The sequence below is a fragment of the Lampetra planeri genome, chromosome 52 (assembly GCF_965212315.1).
Source record: "Lampetra planeri chromosome 52, kcLamPlan1.2.h2, whole genome shotgun sequence".
NCBI lineage: Eukaryota > Metazoa > Chordata > Hyperoartia > Petromyzontiformes > Petromyzontidae > Lampetra > Lampetra planeri.
The window spans coordinates 6,129,659-6,156,425 of NC_136158.1; the positions used below are offsets into that span (position 1 = coordinate 6,129,659).

General features: G+C 58.9%; 1 protein-coding gene across 2 annotated transcripts in view; it reads left to right on the forward strand.

Moving 5' to 3' along the window:
* The window catches only part of UGP2 (UDP-glucose pyrophosphorylase 2), a 38,398-nt gene extending 14,719 nt beyond the window's left edge, over positions 1-23,679 (forward strand). Inside the window, exons 2-11 of one of the 2 annotated variants that reach the window (XM_078617065.1) lie at positions 8,200-8,312; positions 10,209-10,356; positions 14,007-14,114; positions 14,527-14,712; positions 15,288-15,421; positions 19,540-19,837; positions 20,408-20,596; positions 22,324-22,566; positions 22,740-22,844; positions 23,483-23,679. In XM_078617065.1, the coding sequence (XP_078473191.1) occupies positions 10,228-10,356; positions 14,007-14,114; positions 14,527-14,712; positions 15,288-15,421; positions 19,540-19,837; positions 20,408-20,596; positions 22,324-22,566; positions 22,740-22,844; positions 23,483-23,590 (1,500 nt within the window). In that variant the 5' untranslated portion in view covers positions 8,200-8,312; positions 10,209-10,227 and the 3' untranslated portion in view covers positions 23,591-23,679. The remainder of the gene's footprint in view (positions 1-8,199; positions 8,313-10,208; positions 10,357-14,006; positions 14,115-14,526; positions 14,713-15,287; positions 15,422-19,539; positions 19,838-20,407; positions 20,597-22,323; positions 22,567-22,739; positions 22,845-23,482) is intronic. The other variant, XM_078617066.1, reaches the window with a different exon arrangement.
* The last annotated feature ends 3,088 nt before the right edge of the window (positions 23,680-26,767 follow it).

A 26,767-nucleotide genomic window follows, 5' to 3' on the forward strand; every position in this document is an offset into this window, starting at 1 on the left:
ATTCGTGCATGGACACCTTCCGTGCCCGCAACCCTTCATTAGCAATTTGGCGAGCCCGCGAATTAAGCCGCGCGGCCTCCCTCGCCTCTGTCAGCTTGTGAATATTAAACTTAATATGTTCTGCCAAATTAGAATTAGTTCGTGGAGCGGACAGGCCAAGTTGCGTTTCTATTGGCGGGTCAGCTTCCCGACCGTACATCAAATAGAATGGGGAAAACCCCGTAGCTGCATGGGGGGCCATTCTATACGCGGCAAGGACTCCCGGGACCTGCAGGTCCCAATCTACATGTGCCTCGCACACCTGCTGGCACAGCATGGAAGTCAAGGTTTTGTGGAGTCTCTCCACCATCCCGTCAGTCTGCGGGTGGTACGGGGAGGTACGCACCTTCTTGGTACCCAACAGATCGCACACCTCTTGCAACAATTTACTCGAAAAATTTTTACCTTGGTCGGTCAGCAGGCGTTCGGGAGCCCCCTTGTCCAGGACATAGCCCTGGACGAAGGCATCCGTCACAGCCGCTGCCGACTGGTTAGCGAGAGGCCACGCCATAGGCCATCGGGTAAAGTATTCGACCCCCACTAACAAATATTTATTCCCTCTCGGCGTGACTGGGAAGGGCCCCAAAATATCGAGTGCAACGAGCTCGTTGGTACGCGAGACCTGAATAGATTGCAGCGGTGGATTAGCTGCCACGGCCGGTGGTTTACGCCTGGCGCACTCAACGCACCCCTTCAGAATATGCACCACATCACTTCCCATTCCCGGCCAGTAATAGTCACGCTGAAGCAGGGCAAGCGTCTTGTTAACTCCCAAGTGCAAGAGGCGTTCGTGTGCCGCCAAGACAACCCTCTCCCTCACAGCGGAAGGCACCACGAGTGCGTTCCGCCGGGACAAACTGTCCCATTTCAATAACACGCCCTGCTCAAGTACATAGGAGCCGGTACGCTCCTGGTCCCCCTCGGGACCCCCAACCTTGCGGCGCAATGCTAGCAGCGAGCTGTCCGCCATCTGGAGGCGGCCCCATTCGCTGAGCGACAGCGAGAGCAGCGAGTCCCGACCCTGAGAGGCAGTGGAATCATCCCCGATCGGTGCGCCCGCTGTCGCAGCCAGTGCCCCCATCTCCCCCGCAAGCGTCGGTTTACAGCGCGCCGATCCCGACAAACACGCGCATTCATCACAAGGCAACAACCGCGACAAGCAATCGGCATTCGTGTGTCGCAACCCCTTACGGTACGTAGTCGTAAACTGATAGTCCTGGAGGACTTCCAACCAACGCGACAACTGGCCCGAGGGCTGGGCGACCCTCAATGAATACTGTAGCGCCGTGTGGTCCGTTCGGACTGTAAAGTGACGACCATAAAGATATGGCCTAAACTGCTGCACAAAAAAAACAATGGCAAGCAGCTCGCGACGGGTGACACAGTAGCGCTGCTCCGCCGGAGACAACACCCTACTACCGTAGGCGACAACTCTTTCGACACCCCCAACGACTTGGGATAGCACCCCCCCAATGCCCGTGTTGCTAGCATCCGTGTCCAGCAAAAAGGGACTGGCAAAATCGGGATAACACAAGGGTGGGGCACCCACCAAGGCGTCCCGGAGGGAGCGAAACGCGGCCTCCTCCTCCGGTCCCCATTTGAACTTCACTCCCTTCGCCGTTAGAGCGTGCAAGGGTTTTGCAATAGTGGCGAAGTGCTCAACGAACCGCCGATAATAAGAAGCAAACCCGATGAAACTACGCACGTCGGAAACGGACGTAGGTGTCGGCCACGAACCGACACAATCCGTCTTCGCGGGATCGGTGGAGATCCCCGAAGAATCGACAATGTGACCCAAGTATCTAACGGACCTACGAAGGAGGTGACATTTGGCCGGTTTAAATTTCAACTTAGCCGATCGCATTCGCAAGAACACCCCTCTCAATCGCCGGAGGTGTTCCTCAAACGTTTTACTGAAAACAATGACATCGTCCATATAAATCAAGCATGTATCCCACTGCAAGCCCGACAAAACCAGCTCCATAAGTCGCTGAAACGTCGCTGGAGAGGAGTGAAGTCCCATGGGTAACCGGTTAAACTGGAACAGCCCCCCTGGAGTCCGAAATGCTGTCTTAGGTTTCGACTCTTCGTCGAGCGGCAACTGCCAAAACCCCGATAACAAATCAAGAGTCGAAAAATATCGCGCACCAGACAATGCATCGAGGGACTCATCCATCCTGGGGAGCGGATACGCGTCAGCCACAGAGATCTTATTCAGGCGACGGAAATCAACGCAGAATCGCAGGGACCCGTCCTGCTTCTTAACCAGCACAATAGGCGCTCCCCACGGGCTAGAGGAGGGCGAAATAATATCGGCTTCTAGCATATCGTTAACAGCCGACTGAACATGTTCCTTCTCCACGGGACTCAGTCGGAAGGGATTTAGCCTGACCGGCGCCGCATCGCCCGTTTCATTGTGATGGTGCAACAAATCCGTGCACCCAATGTCATACTTATGTTTACTGAATACATCAGAGAATTCAATGAGCAACTCGCGCAGCGCACCCAACTGCGCCGCCGACAAATCGTCCGAGGCGGCACATAACGAATGGACCCACTCAAGGTCTTCCCTTGGCTCAACGTTCCGCGCGGGGCTCGAGCCCACCTGCGCAACCAACCCATCATCCCCAGGGACCTGCGCCGCGTGAGCCAGCACGGTGCCCTGCGGAATGACAGCTGGTCGCGACCCCGCATTCAAAACCATCACAAACGGATCCCTGTCAGCCCGCACCAAAGTGTGAGCCACCGATAAATCAAGACCCCCGACAGCCTTGTTAGAAGGACCCAAAAGCATACTCTGTCCCGAAGCCTCCCTCACCCATGGTTTCCGCAACCGGAGGGGAATCAACATCTGTGAACCCGGGGGCACTTGCACTGTCTGCGTCGCCACCGCTTGTATCGTAGCGCACGCCGTCCGAATGTCAGTAGGGCCCGTCAAAAATGAAATCCGGCGACCCGATGGCAGTTCAATGCATCGTTGATCGATAAGAATTTTAATGGGCATTTTAGCCAAAAAGTCAGTGCCCAAAAGACACGGAACTGCCAAAGAAGACGAAACGAAAACGGGTCCCGACAATTTGATATCTCCAATGCAAATGGACGCCCTAACCTGACCGATAATGCCCAACGATCCCCCATTAGCGGCGTAAAATGGCACATCCACTGGAAGCAGCGGACGACATTGGACCGGAAGAATATTATAAATGAGGTCCGATATAATAGTTGTCGATGCCCCCGTGTCCACTAACACCCTAATCTCAACCCCATCAATAGATCCCGTAACAACGGACGAACCCGCCGAAGCAGCCACAATTCTATGCCCCAATTCCGCCCATTCAATGTCTCCCTGGTCCCGGCCGAACCCCCCTCGCCGAACCGAATCCCCGAACCTTAACCGGCCCTCCTCCGCCGCAACGCGGCGTCCCATGTGTGCCGAATAAACAGGCCGAGCGTGTGAGGTGCCGCGACTTGCCGGGGATTGTAGAGATGACTTGGGCTCTCGGTCGTCGTCCAGCCGAGCTCCCATGGCGCGCTGCCGCGGAGCACGGCACCCGGACGCCACGTGGCCCCGGAGGCCGCAGTTATAGCACGTGACGAGGGTCGGAGTAGATCTTGGTTGCTCCGACTTTCGGCCCGATCGCAGAGGCGACCGGGCCCCCGGCCTCCAGTCGTCCCGTGGCGAACGCCTCCTCTCGTGGGCTGACGACTTGGGGTTCGGCGACCACCAACCCCGGGGCTGCGACGACAGCAGCGTTGCAACCAACGCCTTGCTTCCGTTGTAGGGCCTCGTGCGCTTGAATACTCGTGGCGACTCTCAAAGAAGAAATATCAATCTCGTCAGCTGTGTTGATAGGGACCCCCAGGTCCTGCGCCAATTTGAGCAGCTGCTCCAAAACCATCGCGTCTTGGCCCTCCTCGTCCATCCGAGGGAACGCAGCATCAGCAAGAGCCAGCAACGCCGTGCGATAGGCCAGCGCGGTCTCCGTGGCCGCTTTCCGTCTTGCGTAGAACTGATGGCGGCACGTAGAGGGAGGCCCGTAGACCCTGGCCAACAAACCCAGCGCATCCTTCAGCGTGGAGCGGTCCGACTTCCGTGCAGCCCTGAAGGCCGCGAGCGCATCGTCGTCCAGCATGGCGGGCAATGCCCGCAGCGCCGTAGCATCGGACCACGCTGACATCTCTTGATGCGCCAAAAACCTTCGCTGAAATTGGCCCCAGTCTCCGCCTTCCGCCTTGAAGGCTGACAACGTGGGCAGGCGCTGCTGAAAAATGAAGTCATCCGCCTCGTGGTTCCTCTCCGCCTGTCCGTCGGTGCCTAAGATGGCGGCTCCAGCAGCAGACGTAAGATGGCGGACCCCCTCGCGCGCTGATGACGTCGATGCGCGCGCTTGGGAACCCACCACCACGTGGCGCTCGCCGTTCCCGCCAAAAGTAGGCCGAGGCGCAATGGCGGGAATCCCCCATTCGTTTTGGCGGGAATCTGCGGGGCGACCTTGTAAAATGTCCCCCACCGTCCCCGCTCCTCCCGACGAGCTGATCTCCGCCAAGATGGACGCGGCGGCGAGCAGCAGCTCCGCCAGTCGGGAGTGCACCTCACGAAGCCCGGCGTCTGTCCCCGGTCGCTCGGCCGGCGCCGTCGACGGACCCTGCAGCGTGGGCAAGTCCTCTTCCTCACCCCCCGCCACCAGCGGCCCCGAGTCGTCCAGGTCTTCCTCGCGGTCAATCCCGTGGGTCCTACGGGTCTTCCTCGTCTCCATACTTGGAAGCCCGTTTCACTTCTGACGCCAGATGAAGTATTGGAAAATGACGGCAGGAAACTCCTTGACGGGAACACACTTCTTTTATTAAATCTTGACTTGTAACAATACAACGCGTGGCCTCTCTTCTTCACAATGCGCTTCTCTTGACTCTGGATTCTGTGCTGCTGGCTCTCTGTGCCTCGTGTAGACTCCGCGCCTCGGCTACACTCTCCACTCGCCTCGTGTAGACTTTGCATCTCTCTCTCTGGCTACACCGTATGCATACTCGGCTCGTGTAGACCTTCCTCTCTCTCTGGCTACACCGTATGCATACTCGGCTCGTGTAGACCGTTCTCTCTCGCTGGCTACACACTATACATTACTCAGCTCGTGTAGACCGTTCTCTCTCGCTGGCTACACACTATACATTACTCAGCTCGTGTAGACCGTTCTCTCTCGCTGGCTACACACTTATACCTTACTCTCCTCTACTCTCCATTACTCTCCATTACTCTCCTCTCCTCTCCATTACTCTCCATTACTCTCCTCTCCGGGCTCTATCTCTGCACCTTCGTCTTCATTCTTAGATGGTTCCACTTCTGCCCCTGCTCCTCTGTGCATCACCTTATATACCCCTTCTTCCCGGGAGACGGAGCGGATGCGGACCTCAACGTCGGCACCGCTCCTCAGTTACCCAATCCCCACGCGCTATCCCTACGATCCGGTTCCGCTCAGCGCGTGTTTCCACTCCCCGACCAATCACACCGCGCTGCTACCCGATCACTCCCTCTGGGCGCGTCACCGGCACACAGCCAATCAGCAGCACTACCCCCACCCGCGCACTGACGCCTGCTCCTCCCCGTCAGCGCGCGTCACCACACACACACCCGTACATACGCGCTGGCACACGACATATACACCCAGCGCGTATCACCACTACACTTCCACTTGGCATTGGGAAGATGGCTCCCAATGCTCTCGTCGTCAACGTCGTGATGCTGGCCATCACGATGATTACTGATGGTTATTAATAATGATGATAATAAAGGATGAATGTTTTCAGTCTAAGGCAAGCAAAACTCGAAACGTTCGACGATAACTGCGGTCTTAAATAAATATATGTAATGAACGACGTTTCAGGCAACGGCCCTTATTCATAGTAACAATGAAAATAAATTATGTAAAGCTACGGACACAGAATTATAGATTTGATTGTGTCTTTTGGATGTGATGTGCGCCGGGTTTAGTTGCCGGATGATGATGATGACTGTGCTAGAGACATGGAGTGGATAATACTGGTAGGAACCTCCTGGTTAGACCAGCCCACAGGGGATTATTCTGTCCGTCCGTCGTGCATCCAAAAATGGGAGGGGTTGGGCTGGGTGGGGAGGGACTGGGTGGGGAGGGGCTGGGTGGGGAGGGACTGGGTGGGGAGGGGCTGGGTGGGGGGTGGGAGGGGTGGGGCTGGGTGGAGAGGGGCTGGTCACCCCGTGGTGCCCATATAAAGCTCAATGTTTAACCTACTCACGCCGGCTTGTGCCCGCCCTCACAGTCGGGCATATTTGCGGAAAACACCACGCCGCCGTTGACCCTGGCCATTGACCGAGCAACCCAACATTCCTCTCAGCTCCCTCCGCAGGAATGTGTTAAGAGTCGGATAATACTTCACTTGTTTACACTGATGACCAGTTTTTGTTTCACAAATTGGCACACGGATTTATTTATTTGTCGTTCTATTCAGGCCACAGTGGTGCTATTATTGTCGGCGAATGTTCCGAGTGTTGTTCATTGTGCATGCGCAACGATGCCTACACAGCAGTGGCAGCAAATCATCTTATGATTACTTTTGATGTACGATTGATGGTGATGATGACGATGGACACAGTCCTGCCCTTCCCTCTGAGCTGGAAATGGAACTAATCACCGTGGAGGTGAAAATGACTGTGGTGATAGTGGTAGTGGTGGTAATGGGTTCGGTCGGTTGTGTAGCGGTAAGCGCTACGCTGCCCTACGAACTCGGCGACCCGTGTTCGATTCCCGCTCACGGCCAACACCGGGTGACGATTATCTGAACCGGTCCTGGGCCTCCCGCAGGTCGGCTCAGCCTCAAATGAGTGCCCGGTGCGATGTGTAAATATCGCCGCTAGGGAGACAAAGGCGGCCGGGCGTGGTGCTGGCCACCCACCCCCTCGAGTACCCTGCCGGCCTTCATAGGCGCAGCTCGCTAACAGCACTTGCCCCAACAGTCTGTTAAGGCTACACGGGGGAACTTTGCCTTTGTGCTGGGGGTACAACGTCACCCGCGCCCTTGTGTGCCAATAACGGCGCTCGCTAACAGCACTTGCCCCGACGGTCTCTGCAGTCTACGCCGAGGATCTTTGTCTCCGATGGGCTTCGTGAAACCCCGACTGGGACTCGAACCCACGCCCTGCCGATCTCGAGAGCCACAACCCCGCGCCGCCTTTGTGCCCCCATTTCCATGCGGCACGGACGCTGATCGTGCCCGCGAGCGGGCGGGCGGACGGGCCGTCCTTGTAGCGCCATCGATTCCCCCTCTCTCTCTCTCCCCCCCCCCACGTTCTGCCGTGCGTCATCTCTCGTCATCTCCCCAGGCAGGGGTCGGAGGGCGCGGGGTTCTCCTCACCCTGCCAGACCCACCCACCCCCCCCACCGTGGAGACGTAACGGAGCATGCGTGAGCGAGCGCGCGTACGTGCCAGATCGTACGTGACAGAGCGTACGTGCCAGATCGTACGTGTGCGTACGTGTGCGTACGTGGCAGAGCGTACGTGGCAGAGCGTGCGTGGCAGAGCGTATGTGTGCGTGTGTGCCAGAGCGTACGTGATAGATCGTACGTGGCAGAGCGTACGTGCCAGAGAGTACGTGACAGAGCGTACGTGCCAGATCGTACGTGACAGATCGTACGTGACAGAGCGTACGTGACAGAGCGTACGTGACAGAGCGTACGTGACAGAGCGTACGTGACAGAGCGTACGTGCCAGATCATACACATGCGTACGTGTGTACGTGCCAGATCGTACGTGTGTGTACGTGTGCGTACGTGCGGGCGATTTGGCCGCTTCTTGGATACGTGCCTGCCTACGTGCTGCCGTACTGATGGATAAAATGCAATGCTCAGCGTTTTCCACCTCCCTTCTCCCCCCCCGCCATCACCCCGGCCCCCTCTCTCACTGCCCCCTCCTGCTCTTTCCAAAATCTCCCTCTCACTCTCCCTCCACTGCTGGCTCCCTCCTCCTTTCTCTCTCTCCCTCCTCCCTCCCTCCCGCTATCTCCTTCTGTCCCACTCTCACCCTGCCTCCCTTCCTCCTCCTCTGCCCGCCCCCCCCCCTTGCTCCCCGTCCCCTGCCCCGCGCTCTCTCCTCCCCCATCTCCCCCCCTCCTTCCCCTCCTGGCTGGTGCAGTCTGTTGACCTTCATTCGCTCCGATCCCATTGCTCCGACCGCTCAGCGACTGCTCTCCTCCGTTCTCCTCCGCTCATCGGCGCAGCGTACTTGCGGGTCGACGAGCGTTGCCGGTCAGTGTGTGTTGCGTCATCCTCGTCATCCTCGCCATCGTTGTCATTGCGGATATCATCATTGTTATCGAGATCAATATTAGCATCATCATCATCGTTGTTGTTGTCGTCAAGGTTCTGATCTTATTATCACGATCGTGATTGCTGCATCGTCAAACGTGACCAATTCGCTGTCTCGCGATGCCACAATCCATCTGGTGCCTGCACGCGTGCCGACCTCCGTCGCTCCATCTCCGCGCTGGTCGTGCTCTCGGGCGCCGGTCACTCCGTCGACGCGATCGCACGATCGGCATTGTCGTCGTCGTCGCCATCGTCGCCACCGTCGCTATCGTTAATCCCCCGCCACCGTGTAACAATGTCGTGACGCGCGAGAGCGTGCATGACGTGCTTCTGCCAAGCGAACGGGAGGCGGAGTCGTTCGGTCTCTGTCCTCGGATGAACCTCGCGTGAGTGTTAACCCCTTCGGAGTGCTGGGGATTTAATTCGCTACCTTCCTTCGAGAGCTCGCTTCAATCGGTTCAAACGAAGCTGAGCTTAAATTCCTGTAATCGAAACGGCGTCTCATTTTTCAAACGTATTTTTGCAAACCTGTTTTTCCCCTGTGTCGTTCCACCGGTTGCTATCGGCGTCGCATCGCTAAGCCGATGTCCAGCCGCATCTCGCAGAGCGCCGCAACTCTCCGCGGAAGCGGATAACGTAGAGCTACCTCTGAGATGCCTTCTTCAAGTGACGCTCTAGACCACGCTGCTCGGAGCAGCATTTTTCCCACCCGCTCTGCCGCTCCAATTAGCACGGTTGGCTACGTACGGCGCGGAAGAAGTTCCACGTGCATACATACATGCATGAGAGCGTCAATATATTGTTTAATCGCTGGAGCCGGGATTTTGGTCCAAATTAAGTGCTGGTCCGAAGTTGATATGACGGGGGAGATTTTTGTGCAGTCATTGGTTAAACTATTAAAATTACTATTTTTTTTACCAGGTAAGGCCCCACTGAGCTATGTAGCGCTTTTTCAGAAGCGACCTGGCCACCACAGAGGATAGCTCGACGAAGCGGCTTGTCGCGTGGAAATTTATACCCGGAGCACATTGCTCAACGTGGAGGGAAAAACCGGGTGACCCGGAGAAAAATCCACGTGACCACAGGGAGAGAGACGCAAACTCCAAATATACAGCAGCAGGCGTCAGGGTCGAGATCGAACCCACGACCTCCTGTAATACCAGGCGAGGTAGTTAACATCTCCTAGCCTCCGCGGCGTCCTCATCACGGGCAGCTGACACCTGGGTTTGAGCCCAGGATCGCCGCAATGTTGTTTGGACAAGATTATCGGTTATGTTGTGTCGTCTTATTTTAGCTGTGCGACAGAAACCGGAGAACCCGGATGAAACCCGTGCAGAACAGGGGTGGGGAGAACGTACAACACTCCACGCACAAAGTTGCCCGCGACGCGGATCGAACGCTGCGAGGCACGAGCGTTTCCGTTGTGCACAATACCCGCCGCCCTGCAGACCTGCCGAACTTGCATCGGAAATATTCTGCGCGTGCTGGGGGGTAGGGGGGGGGGGAGCGGTGGCGCAGTGGTCCGAGCACTGCGCCACGAACCCGTCCAAGCCACAGTTAAATTCCCCGCCCGCGACCAAATATCGGTGGCAAATGTTTAGACCGGTCCTGGACCATCACCCGGGTCAACTCAACCTTAGCTGAGCGCCTGGCGCGGTGTGTATTAAACATGAGCACTGGGGAGACAAAGCTGGCCGGGCGTGGTGCTGCTGGCCACCCACCCACCTCGTGTGCCGTGCCGCCCGTTTAACAGGCGTCGCGAACGGCGCTTGCACCCAGCAGCCCGTGACAGGCGACACGGGGGTGGGTGGGACCCTCCCGTTGTCTCTGTTGCAGGCGGTGACCCCGCACAGGGATGACGACAGCGATGGACTCCGCTCACGCCACCTCGCAGTTCCAGGCCCAGGTTCAGCTGGAGATCGAAAAGTCCATGGACCATGAGCTCAAGAAGCTGATGCACACGTGCAGCAAAGACCAGCTGGAGGTAACTCAAAACTCGACTCGAAATAATTTTTATTTTGCCAGGTAAGGCCCACCGAGGTGTGTATAAAGCTCTTTTTAAAGAAGCGACCTCGCCACGAGTGACGGCTCTTGAGGGCCGTGCCCACCACCGTCTCCAGCTGGATCACGTTGAGGCCCCCCCCCCCCCCCGTCCAGGGTCTGCGCGGTGTGGGAATGGGAATCGTCGGAATATTTTTTGACACTGCAGGAGGATTTCGACGAGCACTACGAAGCTCTTTTTCACCAGGTGCCCAGTAGCGCGGGGGGACGGGGGGCCAGAATGTCACGCCAACGACAAACACGATAGGAGTGTAAACTGCAGGAAAGGTAAACTCATCACTTGAAAAAGATATATTTACAAATAAAAGTTAAACAAATCTATCTTGCCACTGGAGCTATTAGCTTACCTTTCAGAAGGGACCCGGCCACAAATATATAGCTCGGCAAAGTAGCCCTATCATGTGGGAATTTAAAGCAAAAAAATTATCAAAGTAATAGAGACGCATGTCAATAAATGTGGAGGGACAAACCGGAGGACCCGGAGAAAAAACCACACTCCCACGGGGAGAAAAACACGCAAACTCCAAATACACAGCAGGCGTGAGGGTCGCAGTCGAACCCAGGACCTCCTGCATACCAGGCGAGGTAGTTAACATCTCGCCACCGCGGCATAACGAGTCTCCCCCTCCCACAGCGGTGGCCCTACGGGACGCGGGGGGTCACGGGGGGTCGCGCCAGCTGGGCCGCCCGCCGCTGTGGACAGAGCACCACACAGAAACAACAAAATGGTTTTGCAACTGTGGGCCATGCGGGAATGGGGTGGTCTGCGTGTGCCTCCGAAGTTCGAGCCCCGCTTACGACCGACGATGGTGGCAGACGCTGTCTTTCCGACAGCCCTGTTCTTCACCTGAGGACGGCTGCTTGCATTGTGGCCGAAACGTCGTGAGAATTGTATTTTATTGTGTTTTATTTTTATTATTTTATGATGTTTTATTATTATTTTATGATGTTTTATTATTATTTTATTATGTTTTATTTTTACTATTTTAATGTTTTATTTTTATTATTTTATTATTTCCCTTCTACGTGACTTTACCGAAAGAACCAAGAAGATGAATCCCTGCAGTCACGAAAGCTTTAAATCGAAATCTAATGGTGGCAAATACATAAAACGGTCCTGTGCCACTCCTCGTTCGACTCGCCCTCAAATGAGTACCTGTTTGCGGTGTGTAAACACCGCCATTGGGGAGACAAAGGCGGTCGGGTGTGGTGCTGGCCAGCCATCTCCCCTCGTGTTGCCGTTCCGGCCTTCGTACGTGCTCGCTGATAGCACTTGCCCCAACAGCTTTTTAAGGTTATACGGGGGATCTTTGTCTTTCTGACAGGTGCAAGTGGCACGGCAGAGGTCGCAAACGGGTTTTGATTCCTTACCCGTACCCGTACCCAGCCGCACCAGGGTCGCAAACGGGTACCCGTACCCTACCCGATACCCGGCTACCCGTACCCAGCCGGGTATCGGGTAGGGTACGGGTACCCGATTGCGACCTCTGGGATGAAGCCATGTTGCAGGCGTGGGTGGGTTGATTCTAGGAACTTGAATTGTGAGAAGAGACAAGACGTTGGGAAATGAGTGACAAACGGTGACTCACCAGTGACTCACGGTCTACCCGATTCCGGCCGCACCAGGGTCGCAAACGGGTACCCGTACCCGTACCCGGCCGGGTAGGGGTAGCCGGGTATCGGGTATGGTACGGGTATCGGGTACCCGGTTGCGACCTCTGTGGCACGGCGTTTGGCACGCGGCGCTATGAACCCCGCGACCCGAGTTGGAGTCCTGCCCGCGACCGACAGCGGCGGCGCGAACATGTTGAATGGGTCCCGTGTCTCTCCCCGGTCGATCGGCCTTCAATCAGTACCTCGTGACAAATGCGGCCGTGCGTGCTGCTGGCCGCCCACCCCCTTCGTGCGCGAATCCGGCCTTCATCAGCGCACGCTTAACAGCACTCGCCCCAACGAGTGTGCTGAGGCTACGCGCGGGGGATATCTTTGCCCCCCCACCTCCCCTTTCGCGTTGACGTCTGTCTTGATTTGTGTTTACGCAGATGATCCCGTTCAGCCGGTTTCCCCGGCTATTTTACTGGGCAGGTGGATGGCATCTAACAAAAGAAAGGGAGCCCCACAATCATTAAAAGAACATCAGCGTCGCTGAGAACGGGCGCAGCAGGGGAGAGGGGTGTTAGCACGTGACTCTCCGAACCTAACCGCACGAATACTATTTCTGCTTTTGCGGGGTCAGCGCCCGTGGCTCAAGGGTGCTGGCTGTGGGAGCCGGTCAGCTCGACTGAGCGGGCGAGCGGATAGGAGAACATTTGGCGCGTTGCTCAACGCGCGTGCACGCTGCAGTTGAGTCGTTTGGGGTTTGACCGCAGATTCAGGCCGTGACTACTTGCGCTTGGTTGCCCAGTTGAAGCCTCGCCGAGTCTCAAGACTCCTGGGGGTTTTTTTCGGGAGGGTCCTGCCAAGGTTTTCACAGCAGAGGGGGTCGATGTTGTTGCTGCTGTGCGATCCCAATTGAGTAACTTGCAGGAAATGTGTGGGCATTGGTGATGTTTTGGCCGATACCGGTTACACGTGGTTTTAGGGGGTTTTTTTTGTTCGCTACGGCAGGAAGTCAGAGAACCCGGAGGAAACCCACACAGGATGGGGAGAGAACACACAAACTCCGCACGCTTTCTCACAGACAAAGATACCCCGTGTCGCCTGAACAGGCTTTTGGAGCGGGTGCTGTTGGCGAGCACCTATGAAGGCCGGCAGCTCGATATGAGCACCTGGTGCGGTGTGTAAATCACCCGCACTGGGGAGACAAAGGTGGTCGAGTGTGGTGCTTGCCACCCAACGCCCTCGTGTGCCGTGTCAGCCTTCGCAGGCGCTGCTTGTTAACAACACTTGCCCCAATAGTCTGCTAAAGGCTATACGGGGGATATTTGGCTTTGTGTAACCTCTGTGTGTGTGTGTGTGTTAAACCCAAAAAAAGAATGTTAAATAATGTAGGAGTCAAGATGACATCCGTGTATGCACTCAAACATGAACAGATTAAGGCTGCAACTGCCTGCCACGTAAATTTCCCCTGACCTTCCCGCCATGACGAAGGTCCTTCGTGATTGTGAGCATGGGTCCGGGATCCCGAAAGCATGAAGAATAACCCAGAGCCCTGGTCTATTGATGGGTAGGCCTTGACCAGGACAGTAAAGCAGAGATGTAGAGATGTGCGTGTTATACCTCTGTGTGGTGTGTGTGTGTGTGACCTCTGCGTGTGTGTGTGTAACCTATGTGTGTGTAAGACCTCTGTGTGTGTGTGACCTCTGTGTGTGTGTGACCTGTGTGTGTGTGTGACCTCTGTGTGTGTGTGTGACCTCTGTGTGTGTGACCTGTGTGTGTGACCTCTGTGTGTGTGTGTGTGACCTCTGTGTGTGTGTGTGTGTGTGTGTGACCTCTGTGTGTGTGTGTGTGACCTCTGTGTGTGTGACCTCTGTGTGTGTGACCTCTGTGTGTGTGACCTCTGTGTGTGTGACCTCTGTGTGTGTGACCTCTGTGTGACCTCTGTGTGTGTGTGACCTCTGTGTGTTGCTGCAGGCCGTTCAGAGGGACTTCAATGGGTTCCAGAAGCTGTTCCACCGCTTCCTTGGGGAGAAGGGGCCGTCGCTCAACTGGGAGAAGATCCAGCGCCCGCCCGAGGGCTCGGTGCGTCAGGGCACGCGACACCCAGTCACACACCGCCTTACTTCCAGCCACACTCGGACACACCGCGTTACACCCAGTCATACCACGCTACACCCAGCCACACCCAGCCACACGATACCCAGTCACACCGTCTTACTTCCAACCACGCTACACCCAGCCACACCCAGCCACGCTACACCCAGCCACACCCAGCCACACGACACCCAGCCACACGACACCCAATCACACCGCCTTGCTTCCAGCCACCTACACCCAGCCACACCCAGCCACAAGACACCCAGTCACACCGTCTTACTTCCAACCACGCTACACCCAGCCACACTCGGCCACGCGACACCCAGTCACACCACGTTACATCCCGCCACGCTACCGTCATCATCACCGTCGTGATTGTTATCGCTACCGCCCTTAGATCGAGCCGTACGAGAGTATCCGCAGCCGGCAGCTGCCCTCGGACCTGGCGTCGCTGCTCAACAAGCTGGTGGTGGTGAAGCTCAACGGCGGCCTGGGCACCAGCATGGGCTGCAAGGGCCCCAAGAGTTTGATCGGCGTGCGCAGCGACAACAACTTCCTGGACCTCACCGTGCAGCAGATCGAGGTGAGGCGGGGGTGAGGCCAGGGTGAGTGTGGCGGTGAGGCGAGGTGGTGGCGAGTGCGGTGGCGAGTGTGATGGTGAGGTGGTGGTGAGTGTGGTGGTGAGCGTGGTGGTGAGCGTGGTGGTGAGTGTGGTAGTGAGTGTGGTGGTGAGGCAAGGGTGAGTGTGGTGGGTGAGTGTGGTGGGTGAGTGTGGTGGTGGTGAGTGTGGTGGTGGTGAGTATGATGGTGGTGAGTATGATGGTGGTGAGTATGATGGTGAGTGTGGTGGTGAGGATAGTGGTGAGTGCAACAGTGAGGAGAGGCGCGACGGTGAAAGCTGGCGACACGACACAAACCGTGCGTGCTCCCACCTCTTCCAAGACGCCTGGCCAGCATGGAAGAGTAGGCCAAATGCCACCTAGAGAGGGGCTCCCTAGAAAGCTCCCCGTAGTCGGCGGAGACCCATCCGCCGGCAGTGGCACGAGCCGGAAATTGCGAGGGCTTGCGCCCGTTGACCCCGGCGGGGTGCGAGCGGCACGGCAGGGCGCTGGGTTGACCCGCGACTTTCTGCGCTTGCGCCGTCGTTCCGCGCTGCAGCACCTCAACAAGACGCACAAGAGCGAGGTTCCGCTGGTGCTGATGAACTCTTTCAACACGGACGAGGACACGCAGAAGATCCTGCAGAAGTACGGCCACTTCCAGGTCAAGATCTACACCTTCAACCAGAGCAGGTGCGTCGCTCGCCCACCAGCAGGAAGCAGTGTGCGTATCTGTCTGCGTACGTGTGTGCGAGTGCGTCTGTACGTGCATCGAGGGGGCTGAACGGGCGCGGCACGGGCTAGAGAAGAGATGGAGTGATGTGGTACAGGAGGACGTGGAGCTCAGTGGATTTGCCGATGACTGGTATCAGCGGTGTCAAGATCGGCCTCTGTGGAGGAGGCTCGTGAAGGACGCTACTGGGCAGTTGGAGGCAGTCGCCCTCCAACAACAACGGAGGGCGGAGGAGCGACGCTCACAACAACGAGCGGAGCGCCGGGTGGCTCAGGTGGTGCATCAGCCAGTCATCTCGGTAATCTCGGTCAGTCGACCCGTGGCACCTGGGTCTGCCCCGTGACCTCCTGCCAGCGGGCGTTCGACACTTCACGTGGCCTCAAGGTGCACATGGCCTGGCACAAGCGTCGTGGTAACGTCACCGCCACTTGGTGGCGAATGGCGGTTGTTGTACGTTGCCGTGTCCGTGTGAGCTCGTACGTATGTGTACGAGAGACCGTGTGTGTGCGCGCGTGGCGGTTGCGCAGCGGCGACTGGAGTTCGAATCCCGCTCACTGCTAGCACGGGCCCTCCCCCAAGCCGACCTCGGCCTTGACATGAGAACTGACGGACAAGACGCACTCCTTAGCAGTAGGCCGGCCGCGTGTGCGTCTGATGGGATGTGGAAAAAGAAAACGTTATCTTTCATGACTCGTTAATGGAGCTCGTTACGAAACTGCCGACTCCCGTGACCCCCCCCTCCTCCTCCCCGCACCCTCCTCCTCCTCCCCGCGCCCGCACCCCGGCGTTGGCACCTTTGGACCCGCGTGAGAGCGACGGTGCCCCAGCGTGTGGCGCAGGCCTCCTCGGAAAGCAACTCCAGGCGTGTGGCACAAAGTACGGCGAGCGATCGCTGGCGGGCATGGTTGGGGGGGGGTGGCGAGCGGTAGTGGCTACGAGCCCGGGTACCCGAGTTCGCATTCCCGCTCAAGGCCAACACCTGTGACGTTTATCTGAACCGGTCCCGGGCCTCCCCTAGGTCGACTCAGCCTCAAATGAGTACCTGGTGCGGTGTGTAGTAAACATCGCCACTGGGGAGACAAAGGCGGCCGGGCGTGGTGTTGGCCACCCAGCCCCCTCGAGTGCCGTGCCGGCCTTTGTAGGTGCTCGCTAACTGCACTTGCCCCAACAGTCTGTTAAGGCTACACGGGGGATCTTTGACTTTGGGGGGGTGGGGTGGGGGGGGCACCCTGTTAATCTATTACCATGGTTACTGTGTAATCGCTCCAGTCGGGAGATGAACTCGGGTGTAATAATCCACGGTAAGACGGCAGCGCCCGCTGCGTTAGTAACTTGATCTTTAATTGGTATTGCACCTGCATTAAATCCCTAAATAGCGACAACAATCTTGATGGGTAGTCATCTTTGGGCGCTTGGTGACGCCCGCGTGAACTCCCCCTGCCTCTCAAAACATCCCCGCGTCGCGTCTCAAATCATTTCGAGAGGAGGGGGGCACCCCCTTGGGTAGCTGTCACTGTGTGGCATAGAAAGTGGCTCGGATGCCGGTCTGCGAGCGGGCATCGGGTCTACCAGGGGAGAGGGCGGCGAACGCTGCTTCGTGGTTTCGCCTTGGGCAACTCCGGCACATGGCCGGCGAGCGGGCATCGATCTGACGGGAGGAAAGGCCGATGACCCTTTCCCAAAAGGACTGCAGCCGTAGCGTCCTCGCACTCGTTTGACTCGGCCGGCCGTTTGACAGTCGCGGCTCGGGCTCGCGTACTGGGCTGACTTTTCTCCGAGTAGGTGGAGGTCAGCTGGTTTGCGCCCTCCCCCCCCCCCCCGTGCGTGTGGAAACGGCGGTTTGCAAACGCGCCGAGCTGTTTGCGAACTCGTCTCACTGCCGCCGCCCTATTCCTGGCGCCGTGACATTTCCTGCAGTTATTCCGGGCGCTTCGCACTCGTCGTCCCGGAATAAACCGCACGGCTCACTCCGGGAGCGGCTGGGGGTCAGGTCGGACGCGCTCCCTCAACCCCCGCCTCCCCGCTCGCCCCTCCTCCACACCTGCCCCCGCACGCCCCTCCTCCACCCCGCCCCCCCCACGCGCGCTCTCCCCAAGGTCACCTTGCGTCCCGCTGGTCGTGTGGCAACGGCACGTAAGCCAGGGGCCCGGTTTCTGACGCGCAGTCGCAACAACGACAACAACAAAAGCTGCTGCCGCTGCTGCTTCTTGTTCACGCGGCCGCCGGATGTTCATGTAGAGAGGACAACGGCCGTGATTTTCTTTTGTTTTTAGCGTGGAGGTGGTTGACGAAGCCGTGCGGTCGCGTCAGGAGCAAACGGCATTGTGGTCTCTGCGATTACGCGTCAGGAGCCACCTTCGCGTTTCTATGTTCCATGGTTCCGTTCGTTCTGCGTGGCCGCGGCGGCGGCGGCGGCGGCGGTGACCACAGTCGCTGCACAGAGTTTATAATCTCCCGTTTGTGCTTTGTCGTAGTCGTCATCACCATCGCCACCACCGAGTGTCCGCATCTGCTGCTTGGCATGGGTTTGCGTGGTTGCGGTTCGGGATGTGGGGGGGGGGGTTGGTAGGGGCCCAGAAGCTTCACGGAAGATTTGAACAACAACAAAAATAAAATGAAATCGCGTAACGCTCACCTAATGAGTCCCCGCCTGACCCTCGCGATTCCAGCTTTTACACGACGGAGTGAGAAGCCCGTCGCTGTTCGTCGACTCCCCGATGAATCTCACCCTGCACCACACGCTCCCCCTCCCCCGTCACCCCCCCCCCTCCCCCCAGAGCACCGGCCTATCCACTGTATCATTTTGAGATGGGACTCGCGGTTAATTGATTTCGGGGCCAATAAGCCGAATCGCCGGGCCAGAGGGAACACAAATTCATCGGTTCACGTGAACTACTTTCAGATGGAACATGAGTCGTTGAAACTGCTGGTGGAGCGGTCCGGGAGGCGTTCACCGGACAAACGCACGCGCGCGTTCAAACACACACACGCGCACAAATACACATACACGTACAAACACACACACACGTGCACAAACACGCACACGCGTGCACAAACACGCACACGCGTGCACAAACACGCACACGCGTGCACAAACACACGCGCACAAACACATGCGCACAAACACACAAACGCACACACGCGCACAAGCACACACACGCACACACACGCGCGTACAAACACACACGCGCGCACAAACGCACACGTGCACAAACACACGCGCGCACAAACACACACACGCGTGCGCATACGTACGCGTGTGTGTGTATTTCCGTGCGTACACAAACGCGCGTGTGCACCAGCACGTACGCACGCACGTGCAGACGCACGCATGAGCCGCTTATTTTTAAAAAAGGGGACGGACGGCGGGCGGCTCGATGAAGATCGCTGACCCCAAAATAAAGGGGCAGCGAGAGACGCGGACGGAGGCCACTCCCTGCCGAGCGGTCTAAACGTGGCAACGGCAGAGAGGGCACGGGGATAAGAATAGTCGCCACCCCCCCCCTCCACCCCGTGCCACAGCCACGCCGCCTGGGTCACGCCAGCGCCGTTCCGCGGGGGAGGGGAGCAATCACAACGTCTCGTGCCCCGGTTTCCCCGTCCTGGTGGAATCAAACTTATTTCTGTCCGAATCGTAGTTCTAAATCCATTCCGCGTGCCTTTTAGCCGATGTCTCGCTCTCCCTCTCTCTCTCTCTCGTGTGTTCCTCTATTCCTCATCGGTGTCCTGTATCTGCTGTCCCCCACTCTGTGTCCCGTGTCTCGTGTCCTGTGTCCCACGCATTTTCCCTTTGTCCCGTAATCTTCTCTCTCGCGTCCCGCATCCCGTCTCCGTACCGTACCCTGCGTCTCCCGCCCACGCCCCCCTCTCCGTCTCCTGCATCTCTCGCCTCTCGCCCCGATCCCCTCCATCTCACGTCAATGTCCCTCGTCCTTGTCCTCTGTCCCTTCTCCTCCCCGCGTCTCCCCCCCCTCCTCCGTACCACGTGGCGTCGCCACGTCTCCCGACCCCGTCTCCCCCCTCCCGTGACACCTCCCGCGTCTCCCCCACCGCCCCCCCCCCCTCCCCAACCGCCCAGGTACCCGCGCATCAACAAGGAGACGCTGCTGCCCGTGGCGGAGAACGTGTCGAGCGCGGGCGGCGCCAACGAGGCGTGGTACCCGCCGGGCCACGGCGACATCTACGACAGCTTCCGCAACTCGGGCCTGCTGGACAAGCTGCTGGCGCAGGGCAAGGAGTTCCTGTTCGTCTCCAACATCGACAACCTGGGCGCCACCGTCGACCTGCACATCCTCAACCACCTGGTGAACCCGCCCAACGGCAAGCGCTGCGAGTTCGTCATGGAGGTCACCGACAAGACACGCGCCGACGTCAAGGTTGGTCGCGTGTGCGTGTGTGCATGTGTGCACGCGCGCATGTGTACGTGTGTGGGGAAGCGGTAGTGTTAGTAGCGGTTAGCGCTACGCTGCGCTTGGAACCCCACTACCCGAGTTTGCATTCCCGCTCACGGCCAACACCGGTTGACGATTATCTGAACCGGTCATGGGCATCCCCTAGGTCGACTCGGCCTCAAATGAGTACCTGGTGCAGAATGTAAACATCGCCACCGGGGAGACAGAGGCGGCGAGGCGTGGTGTTGGCCACCCACCCCCCTCGTGTGCCGTGCCGGCCTTCATAGGTGCTGCTACTCGCTAACAGCACTTGCCCCAACAGCCGCTTGAGCCGGCACCACCGAGACGTTGGCTTACCGATTTTTTTTTTGCCGCGTTCCGTCGACTCGAAACGGAGAGCCGCCGACTCGCATAAAAGCCACCGGCAAACTCGGAGGTCAGGCGGCTCGGAGGTCGAAGCGCCGACGGGCCCGGCTTCTCACACGCGTCGCGTCCATTCGCCGCTGACCACCGCCGTGACCCCACCGTGACCCCCCTCCCCGTGCGGCCTTGCAGGGCGGCACGCTGATGCAGTACGACGGGAAGCTGCGCCTGCTGGAGATCGCGCAGGTGCCCAAGGACCGCGTGGACGAGTTCAAGTCGGTGACCAAGTTCAAGATCTTCAACACCAACAACCTGTGGATCTCGCTCGGAGCCATCAAGAGGAACACGGACCTGGACATGGAGATCATCGTGAACCCCAAGGTGCGATCTCGACCCTCGACGACCACCACCACCACCGCTACGAACCTGCACCGCTAGCATCCATCCCTCGCTACCACTCACCTCCACCACTCACCTCCACCCCTCGCCTCCACCACTTACCATCACCACTCACCTCCACCCCTCGCCTCCACCACTTACCACCACCACTCACCACCACTCACCACCACCACTCACCACCACTCACCTCCACCACTCACCACCACCACTCACCTCCACCACTCACCACCACCACTCACCTCCACCACTCACCTCCACCACTCACCTCCACCCCTCGCCTGGCACACTGCTGCTAGGGAGGGCCATGGGTGGAAAAAACCCGATTTTTCCAGCAGCAGGCATCGGGTTTTTTCTTTAATACAATTAAACCCGATTTCGGGGAATTAAACCCTGGTTTAATGAATACGAAACTCTGATCCAAGGCTTAGGCTGCTTCCTCGTCGGTGCTGCTATCGTACTCGGAGGGGCCGTCGGGCACGGGGTAGTCGTAGAATGCGGCGGGCAGGTTGGTCTTGATGAACACGAGGAGCTTCTCCTCCACAATCGTGGGCGTCAGTGAGTTCCTTCGCTTGGAATGGATGAAGCCCATCGTTGAGAAGTGCGCTTCTGCAATTAGAACCAATTAAACCAGATTTCTCCCAATCTCAGATGATCGGGTTTAATATAAAAAGACAATTAAACCCGATTGTAAAGAAACCTGACTGTGCCACCCTTGGGGAGGGCGTCCCACCGCAGCGCATCGGCGTGGCGGGCACCCCCAGTGGCAGCCGTCCTCGTGCGGGGCAAGGTGACTCGGCACGTGGTCCGCAGAGCGGGGAATTAGTCTGCCCGGGAGGGGTCGCCGATTGCTACGTGGTCTGGCCTGGCGGGGGGACGGACCCCCCAGTGGCAGCTGTGGTGACGCAGCGCGCGAGGATTGCGAGGGGGAGTACGTCTGGCATGAAGGGGGTCTGACGGTTGTTGCCAGCGGAGACGTCTCCTCTCTTGATCCGCGAACAACCCCTCCCGCTACTCGCACTCATCGTCCCGGAATAAACCGCACACTCGCTAATCCCCAATCATCGCCCCCATCTCCCGCCTCTCCGGCGCCAACCCCGTGCCCCCAGCGCGCGCACACCTGCTCGTCCCCAATTGCACCCGCTCAACTGCGCTCAACTGCGCGCACTGCGCACACCTGAAAAATAAGCGAATAAATTTCGATTTAATAAATAAAATAGAAAATTTTAAAAAATGCCACAGCAAGAAAATTTGAAAAACCCGCCACTTTTTTCACATTTTCTTGTTTTGGTTTTCACACCTGACGATGATTGCTTGTGTTGCAATCGAAACGTCGTGAGAGTTTTATTGTTTTATTATTTTATTATTTCCCTTCTACGTGACTTTACCAAAAGAACCAAGAAGAATAAGCGAATAGTTCCAGTGGTAAGATAAAAAAAAAATTAGTTTTCTTTGTGTTTATATATATTTTTAAAGGGACTTGTTTACCTTTCCCGTAGTTTGGTGGAACATGCGTTGTGTGGCACTGGCTCCTCTGAGCAGCCGTGCGAGGGGGGTATGGGGGGGCGTGTTTGTCGTTGGCGTAACATTCTGACCCCGTGCCCCCCCCCCCGTGCTGATGAGCACCTGGTGGAAAACATCTTTGTAGCTCATCGTAATCCTCCCGCGGTGTCAAAAACTATCTCGACGATTCCCATTCCCACACGGCGCAGACCCTGGACGGGGGCCTGAACGTGATCCAGCTGGAGACGGCCGTGGGCGCGGCGCTCAAGAACTTCGACAACGCGCTGGGCATCAACGTGCCCCGCTCGCGCTTCCTGCCCGTCAAGACGACCTCCGACCTGCTGCTCGTCATGTCCAACCTGTACAGCCTGAGCGCCGGCTCGCTCACGATGAGCGACGCGCGCGAGTTCAAGACGGTGCCGCTCGTCAAGCTCGGCAGCTCCTTCACCAAGGCATGCGCCGGGGGCACGTGGGACACGTGGATCACGCGGGGCACAAGGGACACGTGGGACACGTGGGACATGCGGGGCACGTGGGACACGTGGATAACACGGGACACGTGGGACACGTGGGACACGCAGGTACACGTGCTGACGGGGGGAACTTTTGCCTGTGGGGTGCGCAGGTGCAAGACTACCTGCGCCGCTTTGCCAGCATCCCCGACATGCTGGAGCTGGACCACCTCACCGTGTCCGGGGACGTCACCTTCGGCAAGGGCGTCGTTCTCAAGGTGAGCGGCGAGCCGACGGGGCCTTCCCTCGGCTCGTGCCCCACGCTCCGTTGGCCAACGCCAGCTGCGATGATGCTCTCGATTTTGCAGTTCCTCCTCCCACTTCCTCCCCCCTCCCTCTTCCTCCCCCCTCCCTCGTCCTCCCCAGAGGTCGCAACCGGGTATCCGATACCCATACCCTACCCGATACCCGGCTACCCGTACCCGGCCGGGTACGGGTACGGGTAGCCGTTTGCGACCCTGGTGCGGCCGGGTACGGGTAGGCTGTGAGTCACTGGTGAGTAACCGTTTGTCACTCATGTCACTCATTTCGGGTAGGGTACGAGTAGGGAACGGGTACCCGTACCCGGCCGGGTACGGGTACCCATTTGCGACCCTGGTGCGGCCGGGTACGGGTAAGGAATCAAAACCCGTTTGCGACCTCTGCTCCTCCCCCTCCTCCCTCCTGTGACGTTCCATTCATGGACGGAGCGATGACGTTTGGCTCTGGGAAGAGAGGCGTTCGTTCTGGATGCCTGCGTCCTTCTCGGCCTCCTGTGAACGGAACCAAACGCCGCCGTGGAGGCGACATGAACGTCGTTCAATTTGAATCCAGACGTGGCCTGCCGATGACTCCCATGGCGTGCGTTGGCGTGCAGGGCACGGTGATCATCATCGCAAACCACGGCGACCGCATCGACATCCCCACGGGGGCCCTCCTCGAGAACAAGATCGTGTCGGGCAATCTCCGCATCCTGGACCACTGAGGAGTCCCGGCGGCAGCGGCGGCGGCGTCGCCACGGCAGCAGGGTCGCCGCGGCAACGCGCTCGCCGCGGCAACGGAGTCTCCGCGACGAGGACGACGCCGATGGCGACGGTCGCGCGTCGCCCACTTCGCTCCGCGTCTCGCGCTCGGCTCGTCGCCGCCTCCCTCCGACTCGCTCGCGCGCCCCACCGCTCGCCCCGTGACGCGTCGTGTGCCGGTGACGCGTCGCCGTGTGGGTTCCTCGCGTCCGCGGCGCCGTCGGTTTTAGGCCGCGGTAGGCGGTGGGTGGCGAGCGACGTCCGAACCGTCACCCCCCCCCGCCCCGCCCCCTCCCCAAGTGTCCGTTCCGTTCGCCGGCACGGTGAAGTATGGTCAGACCACCCACGTGACTTGACACGCCGCAGCGATGACTTCATCCAGCAGGCGGATGGATGGAGCGGCTGTAACAAATATTGATGTAGTTCTCGAATTGCGGTTTGCGGTGACAACGGTTTTAAAATGACTCTTTTTGCCATATTAGCTGTGATTTGAAACGGAACCCCCGTGTCATCCGATCATAGAACCCACCCCGGGTGTTGTCCGATCGCAAGCACGCCCAGCGTCGATTAGATGCACACCACCATCCCGATCTCGCCCACACACGGAATCCTCGATTTGCCTCCGATACAAATCCCGTCGGTGCCTCGGAGAAATGTGCATTGACCAGCGTAGAAGAGCGATCGCCCACGCGCACCGCCGCCGTCGGCGATTCGGTGTCGCCGGGTTGTAGCTGCTGCACAATCAGTCGCGTGCAGCCCTCGGCAATTACTTGAATTAAGGGTCTTCGTATGCGCGTTCGTGCATGCGCGCGCGCGTGCGTGTGTGTGTGGTGGTGGTGGTGGGGAGCGGTAGCGCAGCGGATAGCGCGCTGCGCTACGAAGACCTGCAACTCCCCAGTTGGATTCCCGCTCACGGCAAACACCGGTGACTGTTGTCTGAACCGGCCTGTGAAACATCGCCACCGGGGAGACAAAGGCGGCCGGCCGTGGTGTTGGCCACCCACCCACCCCCTTGTGTTCCGTGCCGCCCACAGCCTGTTAAGGCTACACAGGAGATCTTTGTCTTGTGTGTGTGCGTGTGGTCCCCCCACCTCACCTTCTTCGGCGCTGCTCGCTAACAGCACTTTTGCCCCAACAGTCTCAAGGCAACGGGGGGTGGGGGGTGGGGGGCGTGGGGGCGGGGTGGGGGGGTGAGGGGAGGATAGAGGCGTTTGTCTCTGTCCACCCCGTGCCACTGCCCCCCCCCCCCCCTTTGCAAGTCCAGCCGGGAGAGAGGCGGATCCGCTACCGAGCCCCGACCGCTACCTGGCGCGTTTGTCCAATTGATCCGGCCGATCCCCGCGGGGGGAGATCTCCGCATTTCAATGAAGAGCTGCAGCAGGCGACGCCGACCCATTTTCTTTTTTGTTAGCCGGGCCACTCGCAGCTTCTTGCCGCGTGGCCCGGCTGAATCTCGACTCTCTACTCCGCCACGACGGCAGCCGTCGGCTCGGCGCTCGTGCCTCGGGGCTCACCTTGAAGGCAAAGCGCGTGTCCCCCCCCCCCCCCCCCCCCCCCCCGTTTGTGAAGGAAAGCGCCATTTTTTGCGAGCGCCTGCTAAGGCCGGAACGGCACATCGGCGGTTCCGCTTAGAACCTTGGGCCCCCCACCCCCACCCCCCCCCCCCGGGGCTGCCTTCGCCTGCGCAGTACTGATGTTTTACACACCGCACCGTGGAAATTTTTAAGGCTGAGTCGACCTAAGGGCAGCTTCGTCGTCCATTCAGGATTTGAACCCGGGTCGCCGAGGTCATTGCACTGTGGTGATCGCTGCTTGCTGGGACACGTGCAGGCGGACGCACGGGTTTTGTTCAGAGTATTGCCTGTGGTGTGCGCACGCCACAGGCCCGGCGTTCGGCGCGGCGTGGCTCGGCAAAGCCCCCTCCGGTCCGTTTTTCCACCGCGGCAGCCAATCCGTGCCATCGACGCCGAGATGCACCCGGCGCGGTGACGCCGGCGGACGTAGCACGCAACGCACCGTCCCCTGGCCCTGCTTGCCCCCCCCCCTCCCCGAGCCAGATTCCGATGTTGTTGCCTTGCGTAGCCACGCGGTGGCATGGTTTGGTTCCGCGTCGGCACGCCGAATAGTCCGGTGGACAGCCAGCCAATCGTGTGAGAGCCCCCACTACCCCCCGGCTCGCGTGTTGTAGTGGAAAAAGAGAAATCGACCCCCTCGCACACCGCCCACCCCACCCCTGCCGCGGGTCCGTGGTGCCCGCGGTGCCTCATGTGTTGGCGGGCTCCTCCTGCCGCTCGTCGTCGCTGCTCGGAGGGATTCATTTTGTTGTTGTGGTTGTTGTTGCTGCGGTGAGGCTTTATTTATTCATTGTATTTCTCGTCGTTCTCGCCCGGGCGGCTGCGGGAGGCGTCGTCCGTGGCGACGTCGACACCACCGCGGTGGAGGAGCGAGAGGAGCCGCCCCAAGTCGTGGGGGGCCCGGGGTTGGTGGCACGCGACGGGATTCTCACCCCCCACACACCCCCATATCCCCCTCGCCGCACGGCTTCTCAGAGGAGGCAGCGTACCACACCACCCCCTCCCGCCTCCCCCGCCCGCACCACCACCACCAATGTTTGTTGCCTCCTAGGAACCAAACCGAGCTGGAAAACCGGTGAAGCCTCGTCGCGACGCACGCCGCTGTGACGCACGCCGCTAACAAGTCGCTAAGCAAACCGCCGTCCCACAGACCGCGCGATGGAACTCACGAATGGATCTGAGCGCGGGGGGTGGGGGGGGGTGAGACTCTCGCTGACAGCTTCTCTGCTCCTCTTACTCCCTCCGATCCACAATCCAGCACGGGAGTGAACTCCCACCCTGGTCTATTTATGCTTTTAAACTCCCCGCGCGATGGAACGAGACCCTCGCCCCCCCCCCCCCCCCCGTGGGTCTCGACGCGGCGGTGCCCCCCCCCCCCCCCTTGCCCGGAGATTTGCGTGGAGCGGTGAATAACGGGGGCGGCCCGGAGCGTTTTAAACGAACGACGTTACACCCCCCCCCGCCACCACCACCTACCTACGCGTCGTCGTCGTCGCTGTGTATTTAAAGAATCCCGTTGGGTGTACGAGTGTGGCGATGATGGTCGAGATGAGATGTCTATTACGG